Source organism: Microtus oregoni, unplaced genomic scaffold (genome assembly GCF_018167655.1).
Source record: "Microtus oregoni isolate MIOR12 unplaced genomic scaffold, Mior012 000105F_ref0000443, whole genome shotgun sequence".
NCBI classification, from domain to species: domain Eukaryota; kingdom Metazoa; phylum Chordata; class Mammalia; order Rodentia; family Cricetidae; genus Microtus; species Microtus oregoni.
In genome coordinates, this window is record NW_024544720.1 from 3,601,964 (window position 1) to 3,626,823 (window position 24,860).

At 39.3% G+C, this 24,860-nt stretch overlaps 1 protein-coding gene across 1 annotated transcript in view; it reads left to right on the forward strand.

Annotated features, from left to right (window-relative positions):
* Window positions 1-24,860, forward strand: part of LOC121443336 (E3 ubiquitin-protein ligase MIB1) — a 116,559-nt gene that overhangs the window by 6,659 nt on the left and 85,040 nt on the right. Inside the window, exons 2-3 of the mRNA XM_041645055.1 lie at window positions 14,036-14,207; window positions 16,030-16,159. Coding sequence (XP_041500989.1) covers window positions 14,036-14,207; window positions 16,030-16,159 — 302 coding nt within the window. The remainder of the gene's footprint in view (window positions 1-14,035; window positions 14,208-16,029; window positions 16,160-24,860) is intronic.

The window sequence follows — 24,860 nt, forward strand, 5'->3', positions numbered from 1 at the left end:
TCCTTCTAGTATTTTGCGTAGGGCTGGGTGTGTGGTTAGGTATTGGTGAGATCTAGATTTGTCATGGAATATCTTGGTTTGTCCTCCTATGGTGATTGACAGTTTTGCTGGGTATAGTAGTCTGGGCTGGCATCAGTGGTCTCTTAATGTCTGCATAATACTTGACCATGAGCTTCTGGTTTTCATTGTCTCCAATGAGGAGTCAGGTGTAATTCTGAAGGTCTACCTTTATATGTTACTTGGCCTTTTTCCTTTGCAGATCTTAATATTCTTTCTTTATATATTTAGTGTTTTGATTATTATGTGGCAATAGGACTTTTTTTTGGATCCAGTCTATTTGGTGTTCTGTAAGCTTCTTATATCTTCATAGGCATATCTTTCTTTAGGTAGGGAAAGTTTTCTTCTATGATTTTGTTAAATAAATTTTTTGTGCCTTTGAGTTGAACTTCTTCTTCTATACCTGTTATTCTAAGATTTGGCCTTTTAATGGTATCCCATATTTTCTGGATATTTTGGGTTAAGCTTTTGTTAGATTTAATGTTTAATTAATAGTTAATTCTTTAATGATGAGTCTGTTTCCTCTATTGTATCTTCAGTGTTTGTGTTTCTCTCTTCCATCCCTTGTATCCTGCCGTTCATGCTTGCATTTGTGGTTCCTGATCTTTTTCTTGTGATTTCTGTTTCTATAATTCTTTTGGCTTGCGTTTTCTTTATTGCTTCTATTTCCGCTTTCAAGTTCTAAATAATTTCTTTTATATGTTTGATTTCTTTTTCTTGGTTTTCTTTAAAGTGATTTGCTGATATCTTCCAGTTTTATATTTGTCTTTTCCTCAGTTTCTTTAAGGGAATTTCTCATTTCATCTTTAAGCATTTCAAACATTCACTTGAAGTTATTTTTTAGGTCATTTTCTTCTGATTCATCCATATTTGGTTGTTCAGGTCTTGCTATTGTAGGGTCTTTAGTTTTACTGATGTTGTGTTGCTCTTTGTGGTGTAGTGTGTGATCTTACCTTTTCTATTCATCTTTTCCTCTAATAGATGTGGTTTGGGGCTGTCTGAGATTCTGTTGAATAATCTTCTAGGTGCCAGTGAATCCAAAGCTCAGATGGTTGTTCCTCGTGGTACAGTCAGTGTCACAGTTCTAGTTACCCCATAGGTTACTCAGTGTTCCTGGAGATAACTCACTGCTCCTGTGCCTTGCTCTGCTCACTTGCGGTTTGCTGTCTCAGTTCTATTTTGGCTCAGGTGGCCGGCTTTGCCCTGTTTCTATAAATCCTGGTCTGGATCCCTTCCTGCAGAAATCCCTGGCTTGGAGTTGAACCTTGAGGAAGGCCTTATTCTGACTTAGGGTTTAAAGGTACAGTCCATCATGGTAGCAGAAGTGTGACATGTTTGATCACGTGATATTTGCATTCAGGAAGCATATAAAATTAAAACTTTTTTTCTTTTTCTTTCTCTTTCTCTGTGTGTTGTTTGTTTGTTGTCCCTCCCCTTCCCCCGAGACAGAGTTTCTGTGTGAAATAGCCCTGACTGTCCTAAAATTCACTCTGTAGACCAGGTTGGCTTTGAATTCACAGAGATCTGCTTGCCTCTGCCTCCCAAGTGCTGGGATCAGAGGAATGCACCACCAGCACCTGGGTGAAAACATCTTTTCATACGATATATTTTGATATCACGTTTCTCCCCTTCCCAAACTCCTCCCAGAATCTTCCCACCTTCCTCCCCACCCAACTTTGTTTTCTTTCTCTTTTTCCAAACAAAACCAGAAAAAAAAAAAACCATTCAAAAACACAAAAACAAAAATTGAAACAAACAGCACCAGGAAGACACTCAGAGGAGGCTATGGTGCAGTTCTCCTTGGTTGTCTTGAATTCAGGTTCATTTGATACTGGCAGCCTCTGCCATGCTGTCAGTGAGATCAATGTTGTATACCAGAGGTGCCCCAGAGGTGAGGTGCCACATCTGCCTTTGACCCTCTGAGTCTGTCTTTTAGAACATTGGTGATTTTATCTGTAAGGCCTTGATTGGGGGTGCAGGGTCTTCGAGGTGGTTAGAGGAGGACCAATTGAGAGAGTGGCAAGAGGGTCATTAGAGGAAGGAGGGTGAGATCCACTGAGAGGGTGGTGAAGGGGTAAGTGAGCAAGAAGAAAACACCACTGTCTACCCTTGAAGCCTTGTTCTTCCAAGAAGAAAACTAAAACCACACACTTACCTACCTCTGAAACCCTGGTTTTTTTATTTTTTAAATTTATTTATTTGTGTATATGAGTGACCTGTCTTCACGCACACCAGAAGAGGGCGCCAGATCTCATTACAGATGGTTGTGAGCCATCATGTGGTTGCTGGGAATTGAACTCAGCACCTCCGGAAGAGCTGCCAGTGTTCTTAATCTCTGATCTATCTCTCCACCCCCCCCCCCCAGTTCTTTAGCAGAAAGTGTCACATTATTTTATCTACTCAAATGTTAGATAGTATGCTATGTTCTTTTGTTTTATGAAGAAAACTATGTAGTAGTAGGAGCGGCGGGGCTGCATCCCCAGCACCCGGCCGCCTGCATGGCTAGCTTTACCCGAAATAATTACATGGAAAACTGTATTCTTTTAAACACCGCTTGGCCCATTATATCTAGCCTTTTCTCGGCTAACTCTCGCACTTGGACTAACACATTTCTATTAATCTGTGTAGCCCACGAGCTGGCTTACCAGGAATGATCTTAACCTGCGTCTGTCTGGAGTGGGAGAATCATGGCAACTTCCTGACTCAGCTTCTTTCTCCCAGCATTCCGTTCTGTTTATTCCTCCCACCTATGTTTTAACCTATGAGGGCCAAGCAGTTTCTTTATTGCTTAACCAATGAAATCAACAGATTGATATATGACACTCCCACATCAAAACTATTCCTTTAATATTTATATTTTTAATGTGTGGTGAGGGACAGTAAAGATTATTATGGGATGTGGGTGGAACTTGAAGTTAAAGGAGGTTGGCTATTTTTTTCTATCCCATTTGCCTATTAACTAAAGACTGTGTGTGTGTGTGTATTTATGCTTGTGTGCACAGTGTGTGTGTGTGGTGTGTGTGTGTGTGTGTGTGTATTTATGCTTGTGTTCACAGTGTGTGTGTATGTATGTACTTATGCTGTGTGCACAGTGTGTGTGTATGTATGTATTTATGCTGTGTGCACAGTGTGTGTGTGTGTGTGTGTGTGTGTGTGTGTGTATTTATGCTTGTGTGCACAGTGTGGCGAAGAGGACAAGCTTTTCATGTACCTTAAAAAAAAAAACAACAGGGTTTTTGTACTGGCTTGGAGCTTGTGAAGTAGGCCAAGGTGGCCAGCCAGGCTCTATTGGGATCTTCTTGTCCCTGTGTCTCTAACTCTAGGGTTACAAATGTACACTACTCTGCTTGTTTTAATATTGTTGTTAAAGTGAATTCTGGGGATCAAATTCAGGTTCTTAAGCATTTTACTGACTGAGCTATGTTAGTTATTAGTCATTTCTTTCTTTTTTTTTTAAAAAATCATTTGTTCATTCATTTATTTTCCTGTCTGTCTGTTCTGTCTACCTAAATATCTGTTGATCTATCTACTGTTTATCTATATTTATTTTGTATTCAGTGTTCTGCCTGCAAGTCAGAAGAGGGCACCAGATCTCATTACAGACGGTTGTGAGCCACCATGTGGTTTCTGGGAATTGAACTCAGGACCTCTGGAAGAACATGTTGCCAGTGCTCTTAACGTTTGAGCCATCTCTCCAGTTCCTTATTAGTCGTTTCTTAAAAATGATTTGACAGATTTGTTTTTTGAATTTTAAACAACTTAATTAATATCATCTGAATCTAAAATAAAGTAGAATTATTTTAGGGTGTAGGTATCAAAGTGTGTGGGTAATATGCTTCATTTCAGCACTGCAAACTATGTGTGGGCTGATTGTGGAGGCTTGTGTCTAATGAGGTGGGAGAATTGTAAGCTTGAGGCCGTCTTGGACTACATAGTTCCAGGATAGCTTGAGCTACATGTGAAATCCTGTCCCCCCATTTTCACATTGATCCATCTTGTTTCTTATGATGGGACAGCATTTTTTTTATTTATTGTCAGACATCACCTATATCTAGAAGGGTAACAAATAATGACATTGAGACTTATTTATTAAGTATGAAAGCTCGACCTTAGCTTAGGTTTGTTCCTTACTAGTTCTTATAACTTAACACATATTTTTACATCTATACTTAGTTGTGGGGCTCAGTACCTCATCTATGTGTACTGCCTGTTGTGCTTGCTTTGTGCTTGCCAGTGACTCTCTGCCTTTCTTCTTCCCAGAGTCCTGTTTCTGGAAGTCCCCTGTTTCCTCTCCTGCCTAGCTATTGACCATTCAGCTCTTTATTAAATCAATTAGAAGACACCTTGGCAAAGACACATCTTCACGGTGTAAACTAATATTGTGCAACACCATAAAATTCTTTTCCTTTTTTTTTCTGTTGTTTTTTCAAGACAATGTTTTCTTGTAGCTATGGAGCCAGTTCTGGAACTTGCTCTGTAGACCAGGCTGGCCATGAACTCACAGAGATCCACCTGCCTCTGCCTCTGCCTCTGGAATTAAAGGCATGCGCCACCACTGCCCAGCTAGTGACAAAATTATTTTAATTGCTACTGTATAACTATAATTTTGCAACTGTTATGAATCATAATGTAAATATCTGTGGTTTCGGATGGTCTTAGGTGACCTCTGTGAAAGGGTCATTTGATAACCCCCAAAAGAGTCTAAACCCACAGGTTGAGAACCGCTGTCCTAGACCACCATGTCTTTGCCCATGTTCTTAAGTATGTCCCCACAATACTGTCATGTGCAGAAGTAGGGTCTGGGCAGCTGAGAAACGATTGAGCAGTCTCTGTTTACAAACATAGACAAGAGTTATGGGTTAATTTAAGTTGTAAGAGCTAGTTAATAATAAGCCTTAGCTAATAGGCCAACCAATTTATAATTAATACAAGCCTCTGTTTGTTTTGTTGGGACTGAATGGCTGCGGGACCAGACAGAGCAGAAACTTCCATCTATACTCAGAATTTTAATTATTCTAATCAATGTGGGAAGTAGAAAAATAGTAAATAGGGAATGTTGGGATCATGGGAGAAGGTAAAAGGGAGAGGAGTGGAGAAAAATACATAGCTCAATAAAAACAATTAAAAAAGCAAAAAAGAATTTTAATTATAGTGTAGATATGTATACACAGTAACCACAGCTCTCCTTTTAAAGGGAATAAGAGATGGTTTATTTTGCAGTGAATAAACTTATCTCCATTTTTAGTGACTGTGACCTGGGAACACAGATTTAGGTTGTTCCATATTCCAGGTTCCAACATGGAAGCAATTTCATGAAATTTTAGTTTTATAAAACAGAGAAAGTCATAAATTATGCAAGTTTAAAGTACATTGGTGAATACATCAGAGAGGTGGCAAGATGGGGGAGTTTTTCTATAGGTCCAAGATGCTGTTGACATTCTTAGGTTGGTGGAAGCGAGCTGTCTAAGTAAGAGATTCCGGCAGGTTTCTATCTACACGTCACAGGATGTGAGTTCTGACCCAGTGGCAGGCAAGGAATGTAATTAGCCACTGGACCTGACACAGGGTAGTCCCTCCACAGTACTGAAGTCCTGGTCAGTCAGTCTCTGAAGATACAGGTGCTTTTCCGGAGTTTTCATCCACAGACTCTAGGTGACTAACCCTTTCTGTCACATTAGAAAGTTTCATGAGTCCATGAAGCGTAGAACTCTTTTGGATTGATGATGGCAACACTTATGCCCCAACAGTTTGAGTAATGGTTATTGACTTTTTAATTATTTTTTATGTTAGAAATCTTTGTGGGTGTGGGTGTTGTTTTGAGACATAGTCTTTCTAAGTAGCTGTCCCTGAACTATGTGTGTAGACTAAGCTGGCCTTGAACTCAAAGAGATCCTCCTGAGTGTTGGGAATCACAGGTGTGTGCCTCTACACCCACCTTGACGTTAGAAATCTTTTAATTTGGACAGAATTTCATGGATTGCTAGATACCGTGCTAATTTACTGGGGCTATTTGTTTTTATTTCTAAAAAGTTTTGGAATTTATTACATAAAACTTAAGATATCTAAATACATAATTAGTACATTAACGTCCCATCAACCTCATCTAGAGGCCGTTTTGCCAATTTGCGTACCTGTGCATTCGTCTCTTGTTGCATTGCCCTCTTTGAAGGTAATTATTGAAAACGAGTTTCTTTCCTTTCCTTGTGTCTTTGTGCTTATGTACTGTTTCTCTGTTTGTAGCCGCATGGTGGCTTGTTCACAACACTTTGGCTGACCCACTTCTTAGGTTCTGGTGTGTGTTTACTACGTACTCCTATTTTCTTGTTCATCAGCAAATGTTTATTTTTTATTTGCTGTTACATCAAGTTTCCTGATTTATACATTCTTGTCTCACTGTGCATTTGCTTCACACACATAACTGCTTGTAGGGAAACTCCGGTTCTCTTGTCTTTCTCTTTATAGGTTTTTACATTTAACCTTAAGCAGTGCTTTGTGAATTTTTTTAAACTGGTTCTCTTAAGAACTTATTTATTTTTATTTTTGATTATTGATCTTACTAACATGCTGTACTCTTTCTAAATATTTTCCAACAAAATGTTGTTAGCTTTATAAACTCTGTGAACTTAGGAGAGACACTGTGAAAGCAGCAGATGGTCATTTGAATTTTAGTGGAACGGGTCAAAGCTTTCATCTGGTAGTTCATTTAATGGTGGCAGGTGTCTTCATAAAGCTTGGGGAAAAGAGCATTAGCTAACTCTCCAGGGTAATGCAACATGCAGCAGCACAGAGAAAAAGCACTGATAGGTTTAGCTAGGGAACTCTGCTGGAGTTTACAGTTTTAGATGAGAATTCATTAGGGGAGCTTAGGATCCTAAGGAATCAGGGAAATGTTGCCCTTTGTCCTGTTTTAGGTTTTCTTTAACCCCCAGCTTTTGTTTTAAAGCCAGTTGCATTCTCACTGTAAGTCCTGCAGTGCCAGTGGTGGTAGTGGGAGGCTTGCTTGTTTTCTCTTTTTCTAGCTCTCAGTGCTGGTCTGTTTCACAGCTGTTCAGTGGCTTTGCTGGTACTTGAACTGTGGGAACCAAGAAAGGATTTAGATGTGCATTTGTGTGCATTGGTGGTTTTCCTGAAGTATTCTTTAAAACCATGGGTTGTAAATTGTAGAAGGTTGCTCCCCCCCTTTTAATGTCGGTTGTCATTGTGTGTGCCTATATACAGTTTATGAGTTCATGAATGTTTTCATTGTATTTTGTAGAAAATGAACTTAGAGATGAAAAATACATAGATAAGGAGTAGTTACAAACTGCTTTTTATTAAGTGGGGGCCTAAGGATAGAATTTTTCTTATCCCCTTTGTTTAGCTGCTTCATGAGCTGCACAGCAGTTCAAAGGGTGTTGAATGGGTCATTGTGCTTTTACTTTTGGGATAATGGACTACTTGGAGGTCTACTCTGGCTTGTTCAGAAACATAGCCATTTTGTGGGTGTTCACTATTACTGGTACCAATGAGACAACAATTTTGGTTGGCTTTCCTGCAATGAGATAGAGATTGTTGTGTGGTGTGGGTAGAATTGTGGGGAATGGCAGTGTCCACATAAACAGACAGAACTCAGTGTAAGGGTTAAAAAAATCTCAGTAGCAGCTATGTGCCCTCTTACTAATGTAAGATTTTAAGTGAGACATCCAGCATATCTGGTGCATATAGTTTCGTTGTTAAGTGTCCTGTTATTACAGCTCTTGGAGTTAACACATGCTCAGTATAGATTCTTGGGGAAACTGCAAAGGGCAGTTCTATGGCATATTTGTTTAATTTTCTTTCTAGTTTGTCTGTGTAGGTATATTGTGTAATTTTTAAAAGTAGAATGTTTCATTGTAGATATTTGTGAACTAGGTAAACTGATAAAATATTTTTACGATGGTGACATTTTGTGTTTTAACTATAAAATTTCCTTTGTGGGTTTATATAGTTTGTGTACATATAGCCCCATATTTTCAGCATCTTTTACATTTTTGCCTTTATACAAATAGTTGAGTATATTTGGGCCTTAAAAAGATTTTGAAAGCAGGATCAAAGTCTCAAATGAATTAAAACCTTTTCCAGGTGTCTTCAGTAGAGACTGTGTCTGTGTTTTTCTCTCATTAGTATCTACTGACTTTTTTGACATAGCTGATAAACCTGGAATAGTATTTTTATTTTTTTCACTCCTAATTTTTTATTTATTTTTGATCATTGAGACAATGGAATCTGTAGCCCTGGCTGGTCCAGAACATGTGGCAGTCTTCCTCACTCCACCTGTGTGTGTATGTGCTGGGGTTATGGTGTATGCACACCCCAACTTTGCAATATTAGTTTTAAACTATGCTGGTTTAAGGAATAATAAAATTGTTTTTCCATTCAAATTATAAAATTACTAATATTCTTCTAATGAAAACTTAAGTAATTTAGAAACAGAAATAACAGAATGTGGGAGCTAGGGAGATAGTTCAGAGAGTCAAGTATTCGCTGTGCCAGCAGGAGGGCCTGAGTACAAAGAGCTGGGGAAGCCCTCTAATACTTATGTACAAATGTGTGCGTCACTCCACATGTAGCTTCTGATATTTGTTTCATGCTAGAAAGACCTCCTTAAAATCGAAACTTTTGATAATTACCTACATTCCCAGGCCCACGGTGTTAAACTACTTTTATGATGTTTTTCTTTCTCTTTTAAAGTCACATTTAGTTCGTTATTTTTGGTATATTGTATTGTAGGAAAACTGTAACAACAAAGCATTTTTTTATTTTTTTTGTTACACTTATTATGGTTACCTAACAGATAACCCAAATGCCATATGCAAAATGATTTATATGTTGGCTCCTATAGGTCAGAAATTTGGAGCCAGCACAAAAATGTCCTGTCTTTACTTTAAAGCATTTGAAGCTTTAGTTGGGAGTCTGGGTGCACTCAGGGATTCTTGGGTGTTTCTCTGTAGCTCTGTCCCCAGGTGTTGGCTGCTTGTGCTTGCTGCGTTGCAGACAGACTTGAGCTTCAGACCAGAAAGGGACCACCGCTGACATCTGCGTAGGCTTTCGTGACCTATCAACATCAGATGTTAGACAGTGTTCTTTCTGAGGAGGGAAGTGGAGCCCGCTTTTCATGGTGGAGAGTCAGTGTCTGTTACTAGGAGCACATGGGCTGACATCTAGATCAGTGTGGTCATATTTTGAAAATACAGGTTGTTACATTCCCTCATTAAAAAAAAATTCCAGTTCTTTAGAAATATAATTAGTATGATTCATATGTAAAACAGATTATGCAGTGATTTCAGTATCAAAATCTGTGATTTTTTTTCTTTCCTGCTTTTTAAAAAAATCACATTTATTTATTATGTATTTACGGAGGTCAAAGAACAGTTTATGGAGTTGTTTCGCTCTTTCCACTATGTGAGATCCACTGATCTAACTTAGAGATGTCTGTCATCAGGCCTGGTGGCAAGCACTTTTATCCACTGAGCCATCTCACAGGCCTCTGTATTTTTAAAAATTCATAAGATATGTTGTGATTCTTGGCATTTCTACAAAAATTTCTATTTTAGGAAAGCTGAAGGATCATTTTCATTGTCCTGTATCAGATAATTATCATCCTTTAAAAACACTTATTTGTTGATGAACTTAAGAATCTACTTGATAAAATTTATGAGAAAATATGTTTTTACTTTGTGAACTTTTGGTAGGAATGACAATAGAAGTAATTACAGGATTATTGTTATAAAATAAATATTTTATATCCTTGGTTATTTGGTGATTAAAACATAGTATAGTTTTATATATCTATATCTTTCTCTCTGTATATAATGCATTCTTGATAATCTAAGGGATGATTACAAACATTTTGTCCAATTTAAGGATTATTTTCATGCTTTCCCATGCTAAATCATTCTGTGATTAAAGAAAAGAGCCAGCCCTTTTGCTCTGAATTCCTTTATGACCCCAGATGGAAGGAGTAGATGACAGTTGCAGTTCAGCCGTTTGATGCACACTCAGTGGCTGAAGGATGTAATAATGTGTACATTGATAGATTTAAGTTGTGTAGTGATGCTTTTGTGGTTTCAGATTTCAGTTTACATTCCACTTAGACTAGAGATCTATGGTAATGGTTACTTTCATGATTGATAGAGTCAGACTTAACTTGCTGGTGGGAAGTGGTAGGTGGGTTATTTACCAGCCTGGAGAGCTGTTTTCCTTGGCAGCTTTGGGGTGAAAACAATCGAAAGGAACCGGAAAGATAAATACCAGAGCTTTGGGGAGAAAATGGGCTTAATTCACACACGAATGATCAAATACTCTGTGAGGAATTGGAGATTTTAAATATTGAATATCATCTGAAGAATTGGGCACTTTAAAAGTTCTTTCACTATTTAAAGAATAGAATTTGACCAGTAGGATATGTAATTTTGATCACTAAGTTGTTCGTGTAGAGGACCTAGTACATGTAGTGAATACCTATTAAAGCTCTTAAAGTTCATCACTGTATTGCTTTGGCCTCCATTTGAAAGTAAGTGTTTTCTCGTGACAATATTGAACCTAGCATATTTTGCAATTTTGTGTAACTAGTACATTATAGGATTAGGATCTTAAATTACATACAAACGTTTTTAATCATTTAATATAACACTATAAATATATAGGTCAGAAACCATGTCTGAACTTGTCAGTCCCCAGTCTAATTGTAATTATTTATAGGCCTTTGATTATATTTTATGGTCCTGCCAAGGTATGAAGCCTCTTGTGCTTGCTCTTCTGCGACGTCTTCCTTTCTTTGAGAGGCTTACTTACCTATCATTTCTTTGAAACCCTTCCCTTGCTTATTCTAACTTGTTTTGGTGCTGGCAGTTGGCTGCATAGATACTTTATGCTCTGCTACTGAGGTATATCCTTAGCCCTGCCCTAACTAGAGAATTATTGGCTTTGGTTGATAGCTTTCCTCCCTTTCTTCCATCTCTTTTCTTTTTTGAGATAAGTTCTTCCTATGTAGACTAGGCTGGGCTCGAATTCAGCCCTCCTGCCTCTGCCCTTTAAGTACTGGGACTCTATCATCTCTTGACATTATGGAAAGAGTGATATTTGAATACCTGCCTGCTTCCACTAGGAGGAAAAAAAATAAAGAGTAGGAAAGGAATTACCTCAGTCAGTGTCTTAGTTAGGGCTTCTATTGCCATGAACAGACACCATGATCATGGCAACTCTTACAAAGGAAAACATTTAGTTAGGGCTGGCTTGCTGGTTCAGAGGTTTAGTCTTTTATTGTCATGGCAGGAAGCATGGCAACATATAAGCAGACTTGGTGCTAGAGAATTAGCTGACAGTTCTTTATCTGGATTTGAAGGCAGCTGGTCTTGGAGTGTGAGCCACTGGGCTTGGCTTGAGCTTCTGAAACCTCAAAGCCCACCCCCAGTGACACAGTTCCTACAGCAAGGCTACACCTACTCCAACAAGGCCATATGTCCTAATCCTTTCATGTAATGACACCTGAGCCTATGGGGCCATTTTCATTCAAACCATCACAGTCTGTAAAGAACTTGCCTCTTAAGCATGAATGCCTGAATTCTATCTGGAAGCCATGTCAAAAGCCATTAGTGCTTGTAATTCCAGAGACTGGGGCTTGCTGGTTAGTCAGTCTAGTCTAACTGGTGTGTTTCAGGCCATCGAGAGACATGTCTCAAAGGAGGTGGATGATACTCCCGAGGAAGACTTCTAAGCATGCACACACATGAACACATACGTACTCATGAATACACTTGTTAAAAATAATTCTGGATGAGTTAGTAGACTCTGATGTCCACTCTCAGAGATTTGTAGGAGACTGAAGGGTTGAACACGAAGCATATTTGATGCTGGTACAGTCTTGGGTTGTCCAGTAGGCACCCCAGTTAACTGTTAGTGTGTGTTTTCTCCTTCCACTTTCACCCAACTTTACTTTGGCTCAAACACAGGTTTGTACTTGAGTTCAGCTCCTCGTTTGGAGTTTGGTTATTTGGGTATAGAAAATGAATAATACACTCTTTCCTTTTTAGGGAGTAGTTACTAGTTACTACTAGTAGCAGTAGTTACTAGTTCTTTTAGAACTTAGTGATAATGTTACTATTTTTGTCCTCTGGTGTTGCTCACACAGCACATAGAACTTTTAGAACATACTGCCTCACCACCAAAGAACATTGCGTCTTCATCAAAGGAGGCTGAAAGTTTCCGAGTTAAAAGACCTCTTTTTTCCCCCTTTAATTTTGCTAAGTTCCCTAAGTTAAAATACAAAGTAAGAGATTTCCATGTTATCTACTGGGAATCTTTAGCATGGTTATTCTTAGTTCATCTAAATCCCACCTTCTTCTCTGCCTGCCTCTAATTTGAAATGTGTTTAACTTTTTATATGAGGACACAAGCTAGTTTGAGCTAGTTTATAGCTTAAAGTGAGTTCGGTTGCTAGGATGTGGTTGTAGAATGGTGGCACTGGTGTCACAAGTCACGTACCACTTAAAACATTTTGGTTTCAGCTTACTGAACCACTAGTGATAGCGTCATCAAAGATAATAAAGGAGACCTGCCCCAATCCGAAAGTTGCTTTCTATAATTTGTCATGGTCTTTGAGTGTCTGTTTCATTCCTATGTGAGCAGTGGGGGAGGTTACAAGTAGGTAACAAGTTCTTCCTTGAAGGGGAGGAACACGCGCCATAGTGTTGTTTTCCATTTAAAGATTTTTAATTGTGTGTTGGCATGTGTGGAGTATGTGTCCTATAGAACCCAGAAAAGGATGCTGGATCCCATGGTGCTGAGCTGTCTTGATGTGGGTACTGGGAACTGAGATTGCTTCCTTTGAAGCACAGTTTATGTTCTTAACCTCTGAGCCAGCTCTTAACACCAGTTGCTAATCTTCCTATTTTGCTCTTTACTGAGTTTGTATGTGTAGGTTCACATGTGCCTTAGAGACTGTGTGGAGGTCAGACGACAGCCTGGGAGAGTTGTTTTCATCCTGCGTCCATGTGGGTCTTGAATATGGAACTCGGGTGGTAAGGCTTGGTGGCAAGCATTCTGAGCTGCTGAGGTATCAAGGATGACAGTGAATTCCTTCCTGAGTCCTTCCCTCTATCTCTTAAGTGCCGGGATAATAGGGTGTATCACCATCCCACCCTTAGCTAATAGTTTTCTAAAATTTAGTGTTTATAGGGAAAACACTTAGTACTGAGCACTTATTAAGTATATGGGTGGTTTGTTTCTATGAGACCACGAAGATAAAAGTCCATTTCTTTTGGAGTAATTATTTACCTGGACAATAGGTTGCAGCATGCTCAACAGTCCTAAAGGGTTTTTTTCCTTCGTGTGTGTGCGTGTGTGTGTGTGTGTGTGTGTATGTTTGTATCATGCATGTTTGCAGGTGTGTGGGCACACAAATGTTTGTGCATGTGAAGACCCGAGGTTGACACTGTACACTGCTGTACACTCATTGGGGCAGAATATCTGAACTGAATTCAGAGCTCAACTGATAAAGCTTGTGTAGCCAGCCATCTTATTCTGTGCCCATCTCTGAGTGCTAGAGATAACAGGCAGGCAGCCCACCTGGCATTATATGGGTTCTGCATATCTGAACCTTGGTCTTCATCCTCGCACAGTAAGTACTTTAACCAGCTTGTGATTGTGAGTTTTTATAGTCAGAAATGCTTAGATTTGGGAGAAGATTGTATTTGTGTTAAGCCTAGATTTTCATTTATGGATGAGAGCTAGACAAATAATACTTGTTTGTATTTTACTAATGAAATGAGAGTAGAAAACATGTTTAGTTTATGATTTACATTGATCAAAGTAATTCAGATCTGTCACCTTGAAATTAGATGTGTTGTGTTTTTCCCATCCATTGTTAAAATAACCTGTAATATGCTGTTGTGTTTTCCCCAACACAGTAGTGTGCAAATAAGTACTTGAGAGTAACCCAAGCATGTGACTGTTTCCATAGGCATCAAGCATGATGGAACTATGTGTGATACTTGCCGCCAACAACCAATCATTGGCATTCGATGGAAATGTGCAGAGTGTACAAATTATGATTTGTGCACCGTTTGTTATCATGGAGATAAGCACCACTTAAGGCATCGCTTTTATAGGATCACTACACCAGGAAGTGAACGGTAAGGGAAACAAGTTTTTCCTTTTTTCCTATTAACTTTAAAGTAGGATTAGGAAGTAGCTTTTGATAATTTAGATTTAGTTTTAGGGGAAAATGACTAGCAGGCTAGACTTGGATTGAACTTGTCGATTTGTGAGTGACTCTGTGAAGGTAAAATTTTATTGTATGTGGGTTTCTCTCTTGTTTCTTTTTTTAAAGACAGGGTCTCATTGTAGAGCTCTGGTTGACCTTGAACTCAGTATGTAGTCCAGATTGACCTCCAATTACTGATTTTTTTTATAAGATAATCTTGGCTATTTTTTCTCTAGTGTGGAGCTTGACATTGCTGAACAGTGGGAAATATATGCCCCCTCCAAAAAAAATTGAATAATTTTCTTATTATACCCTTTGTTTTAATTCTATTCAATGAACACTATGGCCTACTGGTTGAGTCAGCAGGTGTTTATTATGAATAAAGACTTGAGAATGGCTCAGATGGTAAAGTGCTTGCTTCATAAACTTGGGGAGCTATGTTTGAATACCCAACACCCATGGAAAGCTAGGCATGTGACACATTTTTATAGCCAGTGCTGGAGAGGCAGACAGAAGGATACTTGGAGCTCTGGCTAGTCTGTCTAGCTGAACATTGAACTCCAGGTTCAGTGAGAGATATTTTCAAAAAGTAAGGTGGAAAAGTGATTGAGTGACACCCAACATTGGCATCTAACCTTCTCACGTATACATGCACACCTGTACACACAGACACATGCATACGTGAATGCATATACACAGAGAGAGAGCCTATGCGGCAGCTACTGTATTTGTAATTTGTAGGTAGTTTTCTTAAGGAGTTTATAATTTAAGAGGAATGATGATCATGAATGAAAATCATGATGTTTTGGACAGGATAATGTCTTAAGTCTTAGGATTGATGAGGTGGGCGTGGAATTTTAGGTAGTGGAGTCTTCTCGTATAGATAGGATACTGCACTTGAGTAAGTGTGCAGCTAGTGAGAGAGCCACAACTTGGGGCAATCGGGAAGGAGTTTTGAGTCACAGCATCTCACTTCAGATCATGGTCCTGCCACTCACACTGAGTATTTTGGAAAAAAAAATTCTTGGTTTTGCTTAAAATTGAAATTAAGGAATGATAAATAGATTTTAAAAAATGAGTATAATAATAAGATTACATTTAAAAAGCAAAAGCCTAAAATCTGAGTAAAAAGGATGTAGATGAGTAAGGGGCAGCTGGCTCAAATAATTGAGTGAAATCTTTCCCAAGGTTTGTAAATGCTTCTAAGTGTGCAGTACTACAGAGACAGTACAGTGTAGTCAAACTTGGCCTCAGATTCAGTTTAATTCATTGCTCACTTTTCACAGATTCTTAAAGATGTCCCCACCCCCATTCTGAACCCATCTTGTTGTTCTTGACATTTGGCAGAAGCAGAGGTCTATTGTTCTTTGTAGAGAGATCATGCTCTTGAGGTGACCAAAATGCTGCCACTAGCTGTTTGCCCTAAATCACAGCTAAGTGTGTAGTTTGCAGCTCATCTGAGATGCTGTGTTCAGCAGGCCCTGACAGAGTACACTTAGAGACATAGCCTGAAATGGTGGTGCTAGGTGCTTTTTCTGATTCCATTGCTTTATATGTTTTTACGAACCTGAGCAAAACCTTTTTTCATGTGTTAATTCCTCAGTTGTAAAATGGGCAGTTTAATGTTGTCTTTATAAGGAGCTAATAATACTTTCCCCATGTAAAGGCTTTTTTTTAATATACATTTTTACATATAAGTTACTATTTCTCAGTTTTATAAAATGTGAAAACAAAACTTCTTTTATTTTTAGGGTTCTGTTAGAGTCTCGTAGAAAATCTAAGAAGATTACAGCCAGAGGAATCTTTGCAGGTGCTAGAGTGGTACGAGGAGTGGACTGGCAGTGGGAAGATCAAGATGGGGGCAATGGGCGTAGAGGAAAGGTATGGACTTTTAAAAATTGACCATGTATTCTAGAATGTTGAGATTTTTTTTTTTTTGTGTGTGTGTGTGTGTGTGTGTGTATTTTACGTACTAATCCCAGTTCCCTCTCCCTCCCCTCTTCCTACTCTCCCACTTACCCCTCTCCCCAGCCCTCATCTGCTGCTCCTCAGGTAAGGCCTCTTATGGGATCAACAGATTCTGTCACATCACTACATTGAGGCAGGACCAAGGCCCTTCCTCTTGTGTCTAGGTTAAGCAGGGTTTCTCTTCGTAGGAAATGGACTCCAAAAAGCCAGATCATTCATTAGGGATAACTCCTGGTCCCCATACCAGTGGCCCCACAAACTGCCAAACCATCCCCACTGCCGCCTGCTATCAGGGGCCCTAGATCAGTCTTATGCAGATTTCCTGGTTGTCTGTCCAGAGTCAGTGAGCACCCACTAGTTCAGGTCTATTATTTCTGTGGGTGTCCCCATCATGGACTTGACCCCTTTGCTCTTGTTACCGCTCCTCCCTCTCTTCAACAGGACTCGGGAGCTCTGTCCAGTGGTTAGTTGCACAGCTAAGCACTCTGCATCTGCCTCTCTGCATCTGCTTCCCTCAGTCATTGGATGAAGGTCTTAGGAGATCATGTCCATTTCCCCTTGTTAGGCAGATCCATGTATGTCTCTCTTAGGGTCCTCTTTGTTACTTAGCGTGTCTGGGGTTGTGGACTGTAGTCTGGTTATCCTTTGCTTTATGCCTAATATGCACTTATGAGTGAGTACATGCCATATTTGTCTATCTGACTGTGGGTTACATCACTCAGGATGTTTTTTTTCCCACTCCATTTATTTGCCTGCATATTTCAAGATGGTTTTTGCCACAGAGTAGTACTCCATTGTGTAAATTTACCACATTTTCCTTATGTATTCCTTAGTCGAGGGGCATCTAGGTTGTTTCCAGGACTGCCTATTACGAATAATGCTGCTGTGAACATAGTTGAGCACATGATCTTGCATGCCTCTTTTGGGTATATGCCTAAGAGTGGTATTGCTAGATCTTGAGGTAGATTGTTCCTAACCCTAACCCTAACTTGCCATACTGATTTCCAAAATAACTGTACAAGTTTGCACTCCCACCATCAATGGAGGAGTGTTTTCCTTACCCCACATCCTCTCCAGCATAAGCTGTCACCATTGTTCTTGACCCTAGCCATTCTGTCGGGGCTAAGATGGAATCACAGAGTTGTTTTGATTTGCATTCCTGATGGCTAAGGATGTTGAGTAATTCCTTAAGTGTCTTTTAGCTACTTGAGTTTCTTCTGTTGAGAATTCTCTGTTTAGATTAGTACCCCATTTTTAAATTGGATTATTTGGTATTTTGATCTTTAGTTTCTTGAGTTCTTTGTATAATTTGGAGATCAGCCCTCTGTCAGATGTGGCGTTGAAGATCTTTCCCATTCTGAGGGCTGCCATTTTGTCTTCTTGACTGTGTCTTTTGCCTTACAGAAGCTTCTCAGTTTCAGGAGGTCGTTTCTCTCAGTGTCTGTGCTACTGGTGTTATATTTAGGAAGTGGTCCCCTTGCCAGTGCGTTCAAGTATACTTCCCACTTTCTCTTCTATGAGGTTCATTGTAATTGGTTTTTGTTGAGGTCTTTGATCCATTTAGACTTAGTTTTGTGCATGGTGGTAGATATGAATCTATTTGCATTCTTCTACATGTTGATATCTAGTTATGCCAGCACCATTTGTTGAATTTGCTTTTTTTTCTATTTTATTTTTTTAGTGTCTTTGTCAAAAATCAGGTGTTCATAGGTCTGTGGATTAATATCAGGGTCTTCGATTCAATTCCATTGGCCCACCGTCTTTTTTTGTGCCAATACCAAGCTGTTTTTATTAATGTAACTCTATAATAGTGTTTGAAGTCAGGGATGGTGATGCCTCCAGAAGTTCCTTTATTGTACAGGATTTTTTTTTTTTTTGGCTATCTTGGGCTTTTTGGTTTTCCATATTAAGGTGAGTAATGTTCTTTCAAGGTCTGTAAAAAATTCTGTTGGGATTTTGATGGCTGTTGCATTGAATCTGTAGATTGCTTTTGGTAAAGTTGCCATTTTTTACTATGTTAAATGGGAGGTCTTTCCATTTTCTGATATTTTAATTAGTTTCTTTCTTCACTGACTTTAAAGTTCTTGTTAGGTCATTCACTTGTTTGGTTAGAGTTATCCCAAGGTACTTTATGTTGTTTGTGACTATTGTGAAGGGTGATGTTGCTCCAATTTTTTTTTCAGCCCATTTATCATCTGTATCTAAGAGGGATACTGATTTTTTTTTTTTTGAGTTTATCTTGTATCCTTCCATGTTACTGAAGGTGTTTATCAGCTGTAGGAGTTCCGTGGTAAAAATGTTTGGAGTCACTTACGTATACTGTCGTATCATCAGCAAATAGCAAAAGTTTGACTTCTTTCCAATTTGTATCCCCTGATCTTCTTTTGTTGTCTTATTGCTCTAGTGAGAACTTGGAGTAAGTATTAAATGGCTGTGGAGATTCATATAGTGCCTGTTCCATTTGCAGCCCTCCTGCAAAGTAACCAATAGCCATATTTTGTGTTTACCATTTTCTTGTTTTTCTTTAGTACTTTTTGTGAATGTAGATTGTCACAAGAGCAATTGATATTTACATTTTGAAAATGTAGCAGTCACGGACCTAGCTATTGTAATGGCAGGGCAGAACGCTCATTTTAAATTAAGGCTCTCAGAAAAATGGGAACAAAATAGTCTGTAGTTTCTCTTCAGGATCTCTAAAATTTGTGAGAGTCCTTATGGGGCTTTCAGTAGGCACGGCTGTTCATGAGTTCTGGGAACATAGAGCTCAGCATGTGCTATGAGGTGGCGGACGTAGGGCTAGATACTGGGTGAGAACATTGTCAGAGGAGATACATTGCTGTGTAGTTTTCGCTTCTAAGCTCACTATAGAATGTAATCGTTTTATAAATAGGATAAAGCAGAATATTCCCACCCCTGTGTGTCGGGGGGAAGAGAGAGGGCGACAGAAACAGACACCTTAGCTTGTGCTGGTATCAGGGAATCAGGGAATGGGTGGCAGAGGGGCAAATGGAAATGTCATCATTACATAGTCCAAACAAGCAGTACACTTGATACCCTTCAGATGTGGGTCAGGCATAGGGAGTGGGCAGTCTGTTCTTAGGTTAGAATGCACTAGCAGTGGAGATATTTTTAATTTAAAGAAAAAATTTCAAGACAGGGTTTCTTTGTGTAGCCCTGGCTGTCCTGGAACTGGTTCTGTAGATCAGGCTGGCTTCGCACTCAAGGTGTTCACCATTACCACCTGGCAGTGCAGATCTTGATGACTAGCACTGGCTAGTGTGGGTGAATTACTTGATGTGCTTGGTACCTGCTATTTCCCCTGGATGCCTCTCTCCCCCTTGTTCTCTGTTCCATTATGCTGTACATACTTGAATCTTTTGGTAGAATACAGCTTTAGACAGTTAGTAAGAAGACAAAAGTTAATATTTTTATTTTGAAAATGATTTTGTGTTCTTTCCCACAGATGTGTAGGCAGAGTATCAGAACTAAGACTGTTGCTGTGAGGCACTCTGAAGCCACAGAATTGGGACTTTACTGGGTTTTGCTGTTGTTCTAGTTTGCTTTCTGTTGCTGTGACAAGAATACTGACTAAAACTAACTTGGGGTGGGTCTGCTATTGCATCCTTCAGGTTGTGTTCTACCATCTAGCGAAGCAAGGACAGGAGCTCAAGGGAGGAACTGAAGTAGAAGCCATGAGGGGCGCTGCTTATTGGCTGGCTTCGTATGGCCTACTCAGCTTGCTTTTTCTATACCACCCAGGGATGCCACCTCCCACAGTGGACTGGACCCTCCCACTTCTTAATCATTTATCAAGAAAAGCCCCACAGGTTTACCTACAGGCAATCTGATGGAGGCAACCTCTCAACTGGGTTCCTGGTTCCCAGATGACTCCAGCTGTATCAAGTTGGTAAATAATAAGAGAACACTACCCAGCCAGCACTTTTGGGAGAATGATAAAAAGGAATAAAAGTGGAATTCCTGAAGCTGTGAATTACCACTACACAGTTTTGGTTTGTTATTTGCTATTTTATATAGGTATGCTAAGTCATATGCCTCCTTTTAAAAACAGTTTGGATGGAGAAAAATCTGACGTATGTCAAAGTACAGAGAATAGCATAACAGATTCCTAGGCATCCATCACTCAACTTAAAAAATTATGAGCCTTTTATTTTTTTATTTTTTTTTCTTCTTTTTTTTTGTGCTTCATCTTTTTTTTTAATTTATTTATTTATTAAAGATTTCTGTCTCTTCCCAGCCACCGCCTCCCATTTCCCTCCCCCTCCCCTAATTAAGTCCCCCCCCCCTCAGCCCGAAAAGCAATCAGGGTTCCCTGTCCTGTGGGAAGTCCAAGGAACCCCCCACCTCCATCCAGGTCTAGTAAGTTGAGCATCCAAACTGCCTAGGCTCCCACAAAGCCAGTACGTGCAGTAGGATCAGAAACCCAGTGCCATTGTTCTTGAGTTCTCAGTAGTCCTCATTGTCCGTTATGTTCAGAGAGTCCGTTTTTATCCCAGGCTTTTCCAGACCCAGGCCAGCTGGTCTTGGTGAGTTCCCAGTAGAACATCCCCATTGTCTCAGTGTGTGGGTGCACCCCTCATGGTCCTGAGTTCCTTGCTCGTGCTCTCTCTCCTTCTGCTCCTGATTTGGACCTTGAGAATTCAGTCCTGTGCTCCAATGTGGGTCTCTGTCTCTGTCTCCTTTCATCGCTTGCTGAAGGTTAATATTCAGGAGGATGCCTATATGTTTTTCTTTGGGTTCTCCTTATTTAGCTTCTCTAGGATCACTAATTATAGGCTCAATGTCCTTGGTTTATGGCTAGAAACCAAATATGAGTGAGTACATCCCATGTTCCTCTTTTTGTGTCTGGCTTACCTCACTCAGGATAGTGTTTTCTATTTCCATCCATTTGTATGCAAAATTCAAGAAGTCCTTGTTTCTTACTGCTGAATAATACTCTAATATGTATATATTCCATACTTTCTTCATCCATTCTTCCATTGAAGGGCATCTAGGTTGTTTCCAGGTTCTGGCTATGACAAACAATGCTGCTATGAACATAGTAGAGCATATACTTTTGTTGTATGATAAGGCCTCTCTTGGGTATATTCCCAAGAGTGGTATTGCGGGGTCCAGGGGTAAGTTGATCCCAAATTTCCTGAGAAACCGCCACACTACTTTCCAAAGTGGTTGCACAAGTTTGCATTCCCACCAGCAATGGATGAGTGTACCCCTTTCTCCACAACCTCTCCAACAAAGGCTATCATTGGTGTTTTTGATTTTCGCCATTCTGACAGGTGTAAGATGGTATCTTAAAGTTGTCTTGATTTGCATTTCCCTGATCGCTAAGGAAGTTGAGCATGACCTTAAGTGTCTTTTGGCCATTTGAAGTTCTTCTGTTGAGAATTCTCTGTTCAGCTCAATGCCCCATTTTATAATTGGGTTGGTTAGCCTTTTACAGTCTAGTTTCTTGAGTTCTTTATATATTTTGGAGATCAGACCTTTGTCAGTTGCGGGGTTGGTGAAGATCTTCTCCCAGTTAGTGGGTTGCCTTTGTGTCTTAGCGACAGTGTCCTTTGCTTTACAGAAGCTTCTCAGTCTCAGGAGGTCCCATTTATTCAATGAGGTCCTTAATGTCTGTGCTGCTGGGGTTGTATGTAAGAAGTGGTCTCCTGTGCCCATGTGTTGTAGAGTACTTCCCACTTTCTCTTCTATCAGGTTTAGTGTGTTCAGACTGATATTGAGGTCTTTAATCCATTTGGACTTGAGTTTTGTGCATGGTGATAGATATGGATCTGTTTTCATTCTTCTACAGATTGACATCCAGTTTTGCCAGCACAATTTGTTGAAGATGCTCTCTTTTTTCCATTGTATACTTTTAGCTCCTTTATCAAAAATCAGGTGTTCATAGGTTTGTGGGTTAATGTCAGGGTCTTCTATTCGATTCCATTGGTCGACTTCTCTGTTTTTATGCCAATACCAAGCTGTTTTCAATACTGTAGCTCTGTAGTAGAGTTTGAAGTCAGGGATGGTAATGCCTCCAGACGCTCCTTTGTTGTATAAGATTGTTTTGGCTATCCTGGGTTTTTTGTTTTTCCATATAAAGTTGATTATTGTCTTCTCCAGATCTGTGAAGAATTTTGATGGGATCTTGATGGGGATTGCATTGAATCTATAGATTGCTTTTGGTAGAATTGCCATTTTTACTATGTTGATCCTCCCAATCCAGGAGCAAGGAAGATCTTTCCATTTTCTGGTGTCCTCTTCAATTTCTTTCTTCAAAGACTTAAAGTTCTTGTCAAATAGATCTTTCACATCCTTGGTCAGAGTTACCCCAAGATATTTTATGCTATTTGTGGCTATCGTGAAAGGTGATGCTTCTCTAATTTCCCTCTCTGTTTCCTTATCCTTAGTGTATAGGAAGGCCACTGATTTTTTGGAGTTGATCTTGTATCCTGCCACATTACTAAAGGTGTTTATCAGCTGTAGGAGTTCTTTGGTAGAGTTTTTGGGGTCGCTTATGTATACTATCATATCATCTGCAAATAACGAGAGCTTAACTTCTTCTTTTCCGATACGAATCCCCTTGATCCCTTTATGTTGTCTTATTGCTATTGCTAGAACTTCAAGCACTATATTGAAGAGGTATGGAGAGAGTGGACATCCTTGTCGTGTTCCTGATTTTAGTGGGATGGCTTTGAGTTTTTCTCCATTTAATTTAATGTTAGCTGACGGCTTGCTGTAAATAGCTTTTATTATATTTAGGTAGGACCCTTGTATCCCTAATCTCTCCAAGACTTTTATCATAAAGGGGTGTTGAATTTTGTCAAATGCTTTTTCAGCATCTAATGAAATGATCATATGGTTTTTTTCTTTCTGTTTATTTATATGCTGGATTACATTGATAGATTTGCGTATGTTGAACCAGCCCTGCATCTCTGGGATGAAGCCTACTTGATCATAATGGATAATTTTTCTAATGTGTTCTTGGATTCGGTTTGCCAGTATTTTATTGAGAATTTTTGCGTCGATATTCATGAGTGAGATAGGCCTGTAATTTTCTTTCTTGGTTGGGTCTTTGTGTGGTTTTGGTATCAGGGTAACTGTAGCTTCATAAAAGGAATTTGGCAATGACTCTTCTGTTTCTATATTGTGAAATACATTAAGGAGTATAGGTATTAGCTCTTCTTGTAAGTTCTGGTAGAATTCTGCATTGAAACCATCTGGTCCTGGGCTTTTTTTGGAAGGTAGATTTTTGATAACGGTTTCTAGTTCTTCGCGACTAACAGGTCTATTTAGATCGTTCACCTGGTTTTGGTTTAGCTTTGGTATGTGGCACTTATCTAAAAACATGTCCATTTCTTTTGCATTTTCTAGTTTTGCGGCATACAGGCTTTTGTAGTAAGATCTAATGAGTCTCTGAATTTCCTCTGTGTCTGTGGTTATTTCCCCCTTTTCATTTCTGATCTTATTTATTTGCGTGTTCTCTCTCTGTCGTTTAATTAGTTTGGATAGGGGTTTGTCGATCTTGTTGATTTTCTCCAAGAACCAACTTTTTGTTTCATTGATTCTTTGGACTGTTTTCTGCGTTTCTATTTTGTTGATTTCAGCCCTCAGTTTGATTATTTCCAGTCTTCTGCTCCTCCTGGGCGTGTCTGCTTCTTTTTTTTCTAAAGCTTTCAGGTGTGCTGTTAAGTCTCCGATGTATGCTTTCTCTGTTTTCTTTAAGTGGGCACTTAGTGCTATGAACTTTCCTCTTAGCACTGCTTTCATAGTGTCCCATAGGTTTGAGTATGTTGTTTCTCTATTTTCATTGAATTCCAGGAAGACTTTAATTTCCTTCTTGATTTCTTCCTTATCCCAGGTGTGGTTCAGTAGTTGACTGTTCAGTTTCCATGAGTTTGTCGGCTTTCTGGAGGTAGGATTGTTGTTGAATTCTAACTTTAATCCGTGGTGATCTGATAAGACGCAGGTGGACACTGATATTTTTTTGTATCTGTGGAGGTTTCCTTTGTTTCCGAGTATGTGGTCAATTTTCGAGAAGGTTCCATGGGCTGCAGAGAAGAAGGTATATTCTTTCCTATTTGGGTGGAATGTTCTATAGATGTCTGTTAAGTCCATTTGCTTCATTACCTCCAGTAGTTCTCTTACTTCTCTATTAGGTTTCTGTCTGATTGACCTGTCCATTGCTGAGAGAGGTGTATTGAAGTCTCCTACTACTAGTGTGTGTGGTTTGATATCTGCCTTGAGTTTTAGTAATATTTCTTTTACATACATGGGTGCTTTTATATTAGGGGCATAAATATTCAGGATTGAGACATCATCCTGACAAATTGTTCCTGTTATGAGTATAAAGTGTCCATCTCGATCTCTTCTGATTGATTTTAGTTTGAAGTCAGTTTTGTTAGAAATTAATATGGCCACACCTGCTTTTTTCTTAGGACCATTTGCTTGAAAGACCTTTTCCCAACCCTTTACTCTGAGTAGATGCCTGTCTTTGTGGTTGAGATGTGTTTCTTGCAAACAGCAGAATGTTGGATCCTGTTTTCGTATCCAATCTCTTAGCCTGTGCCTTTTTATAGGTGAGTTGAGACCATTAATATTAAGTGATATTAAT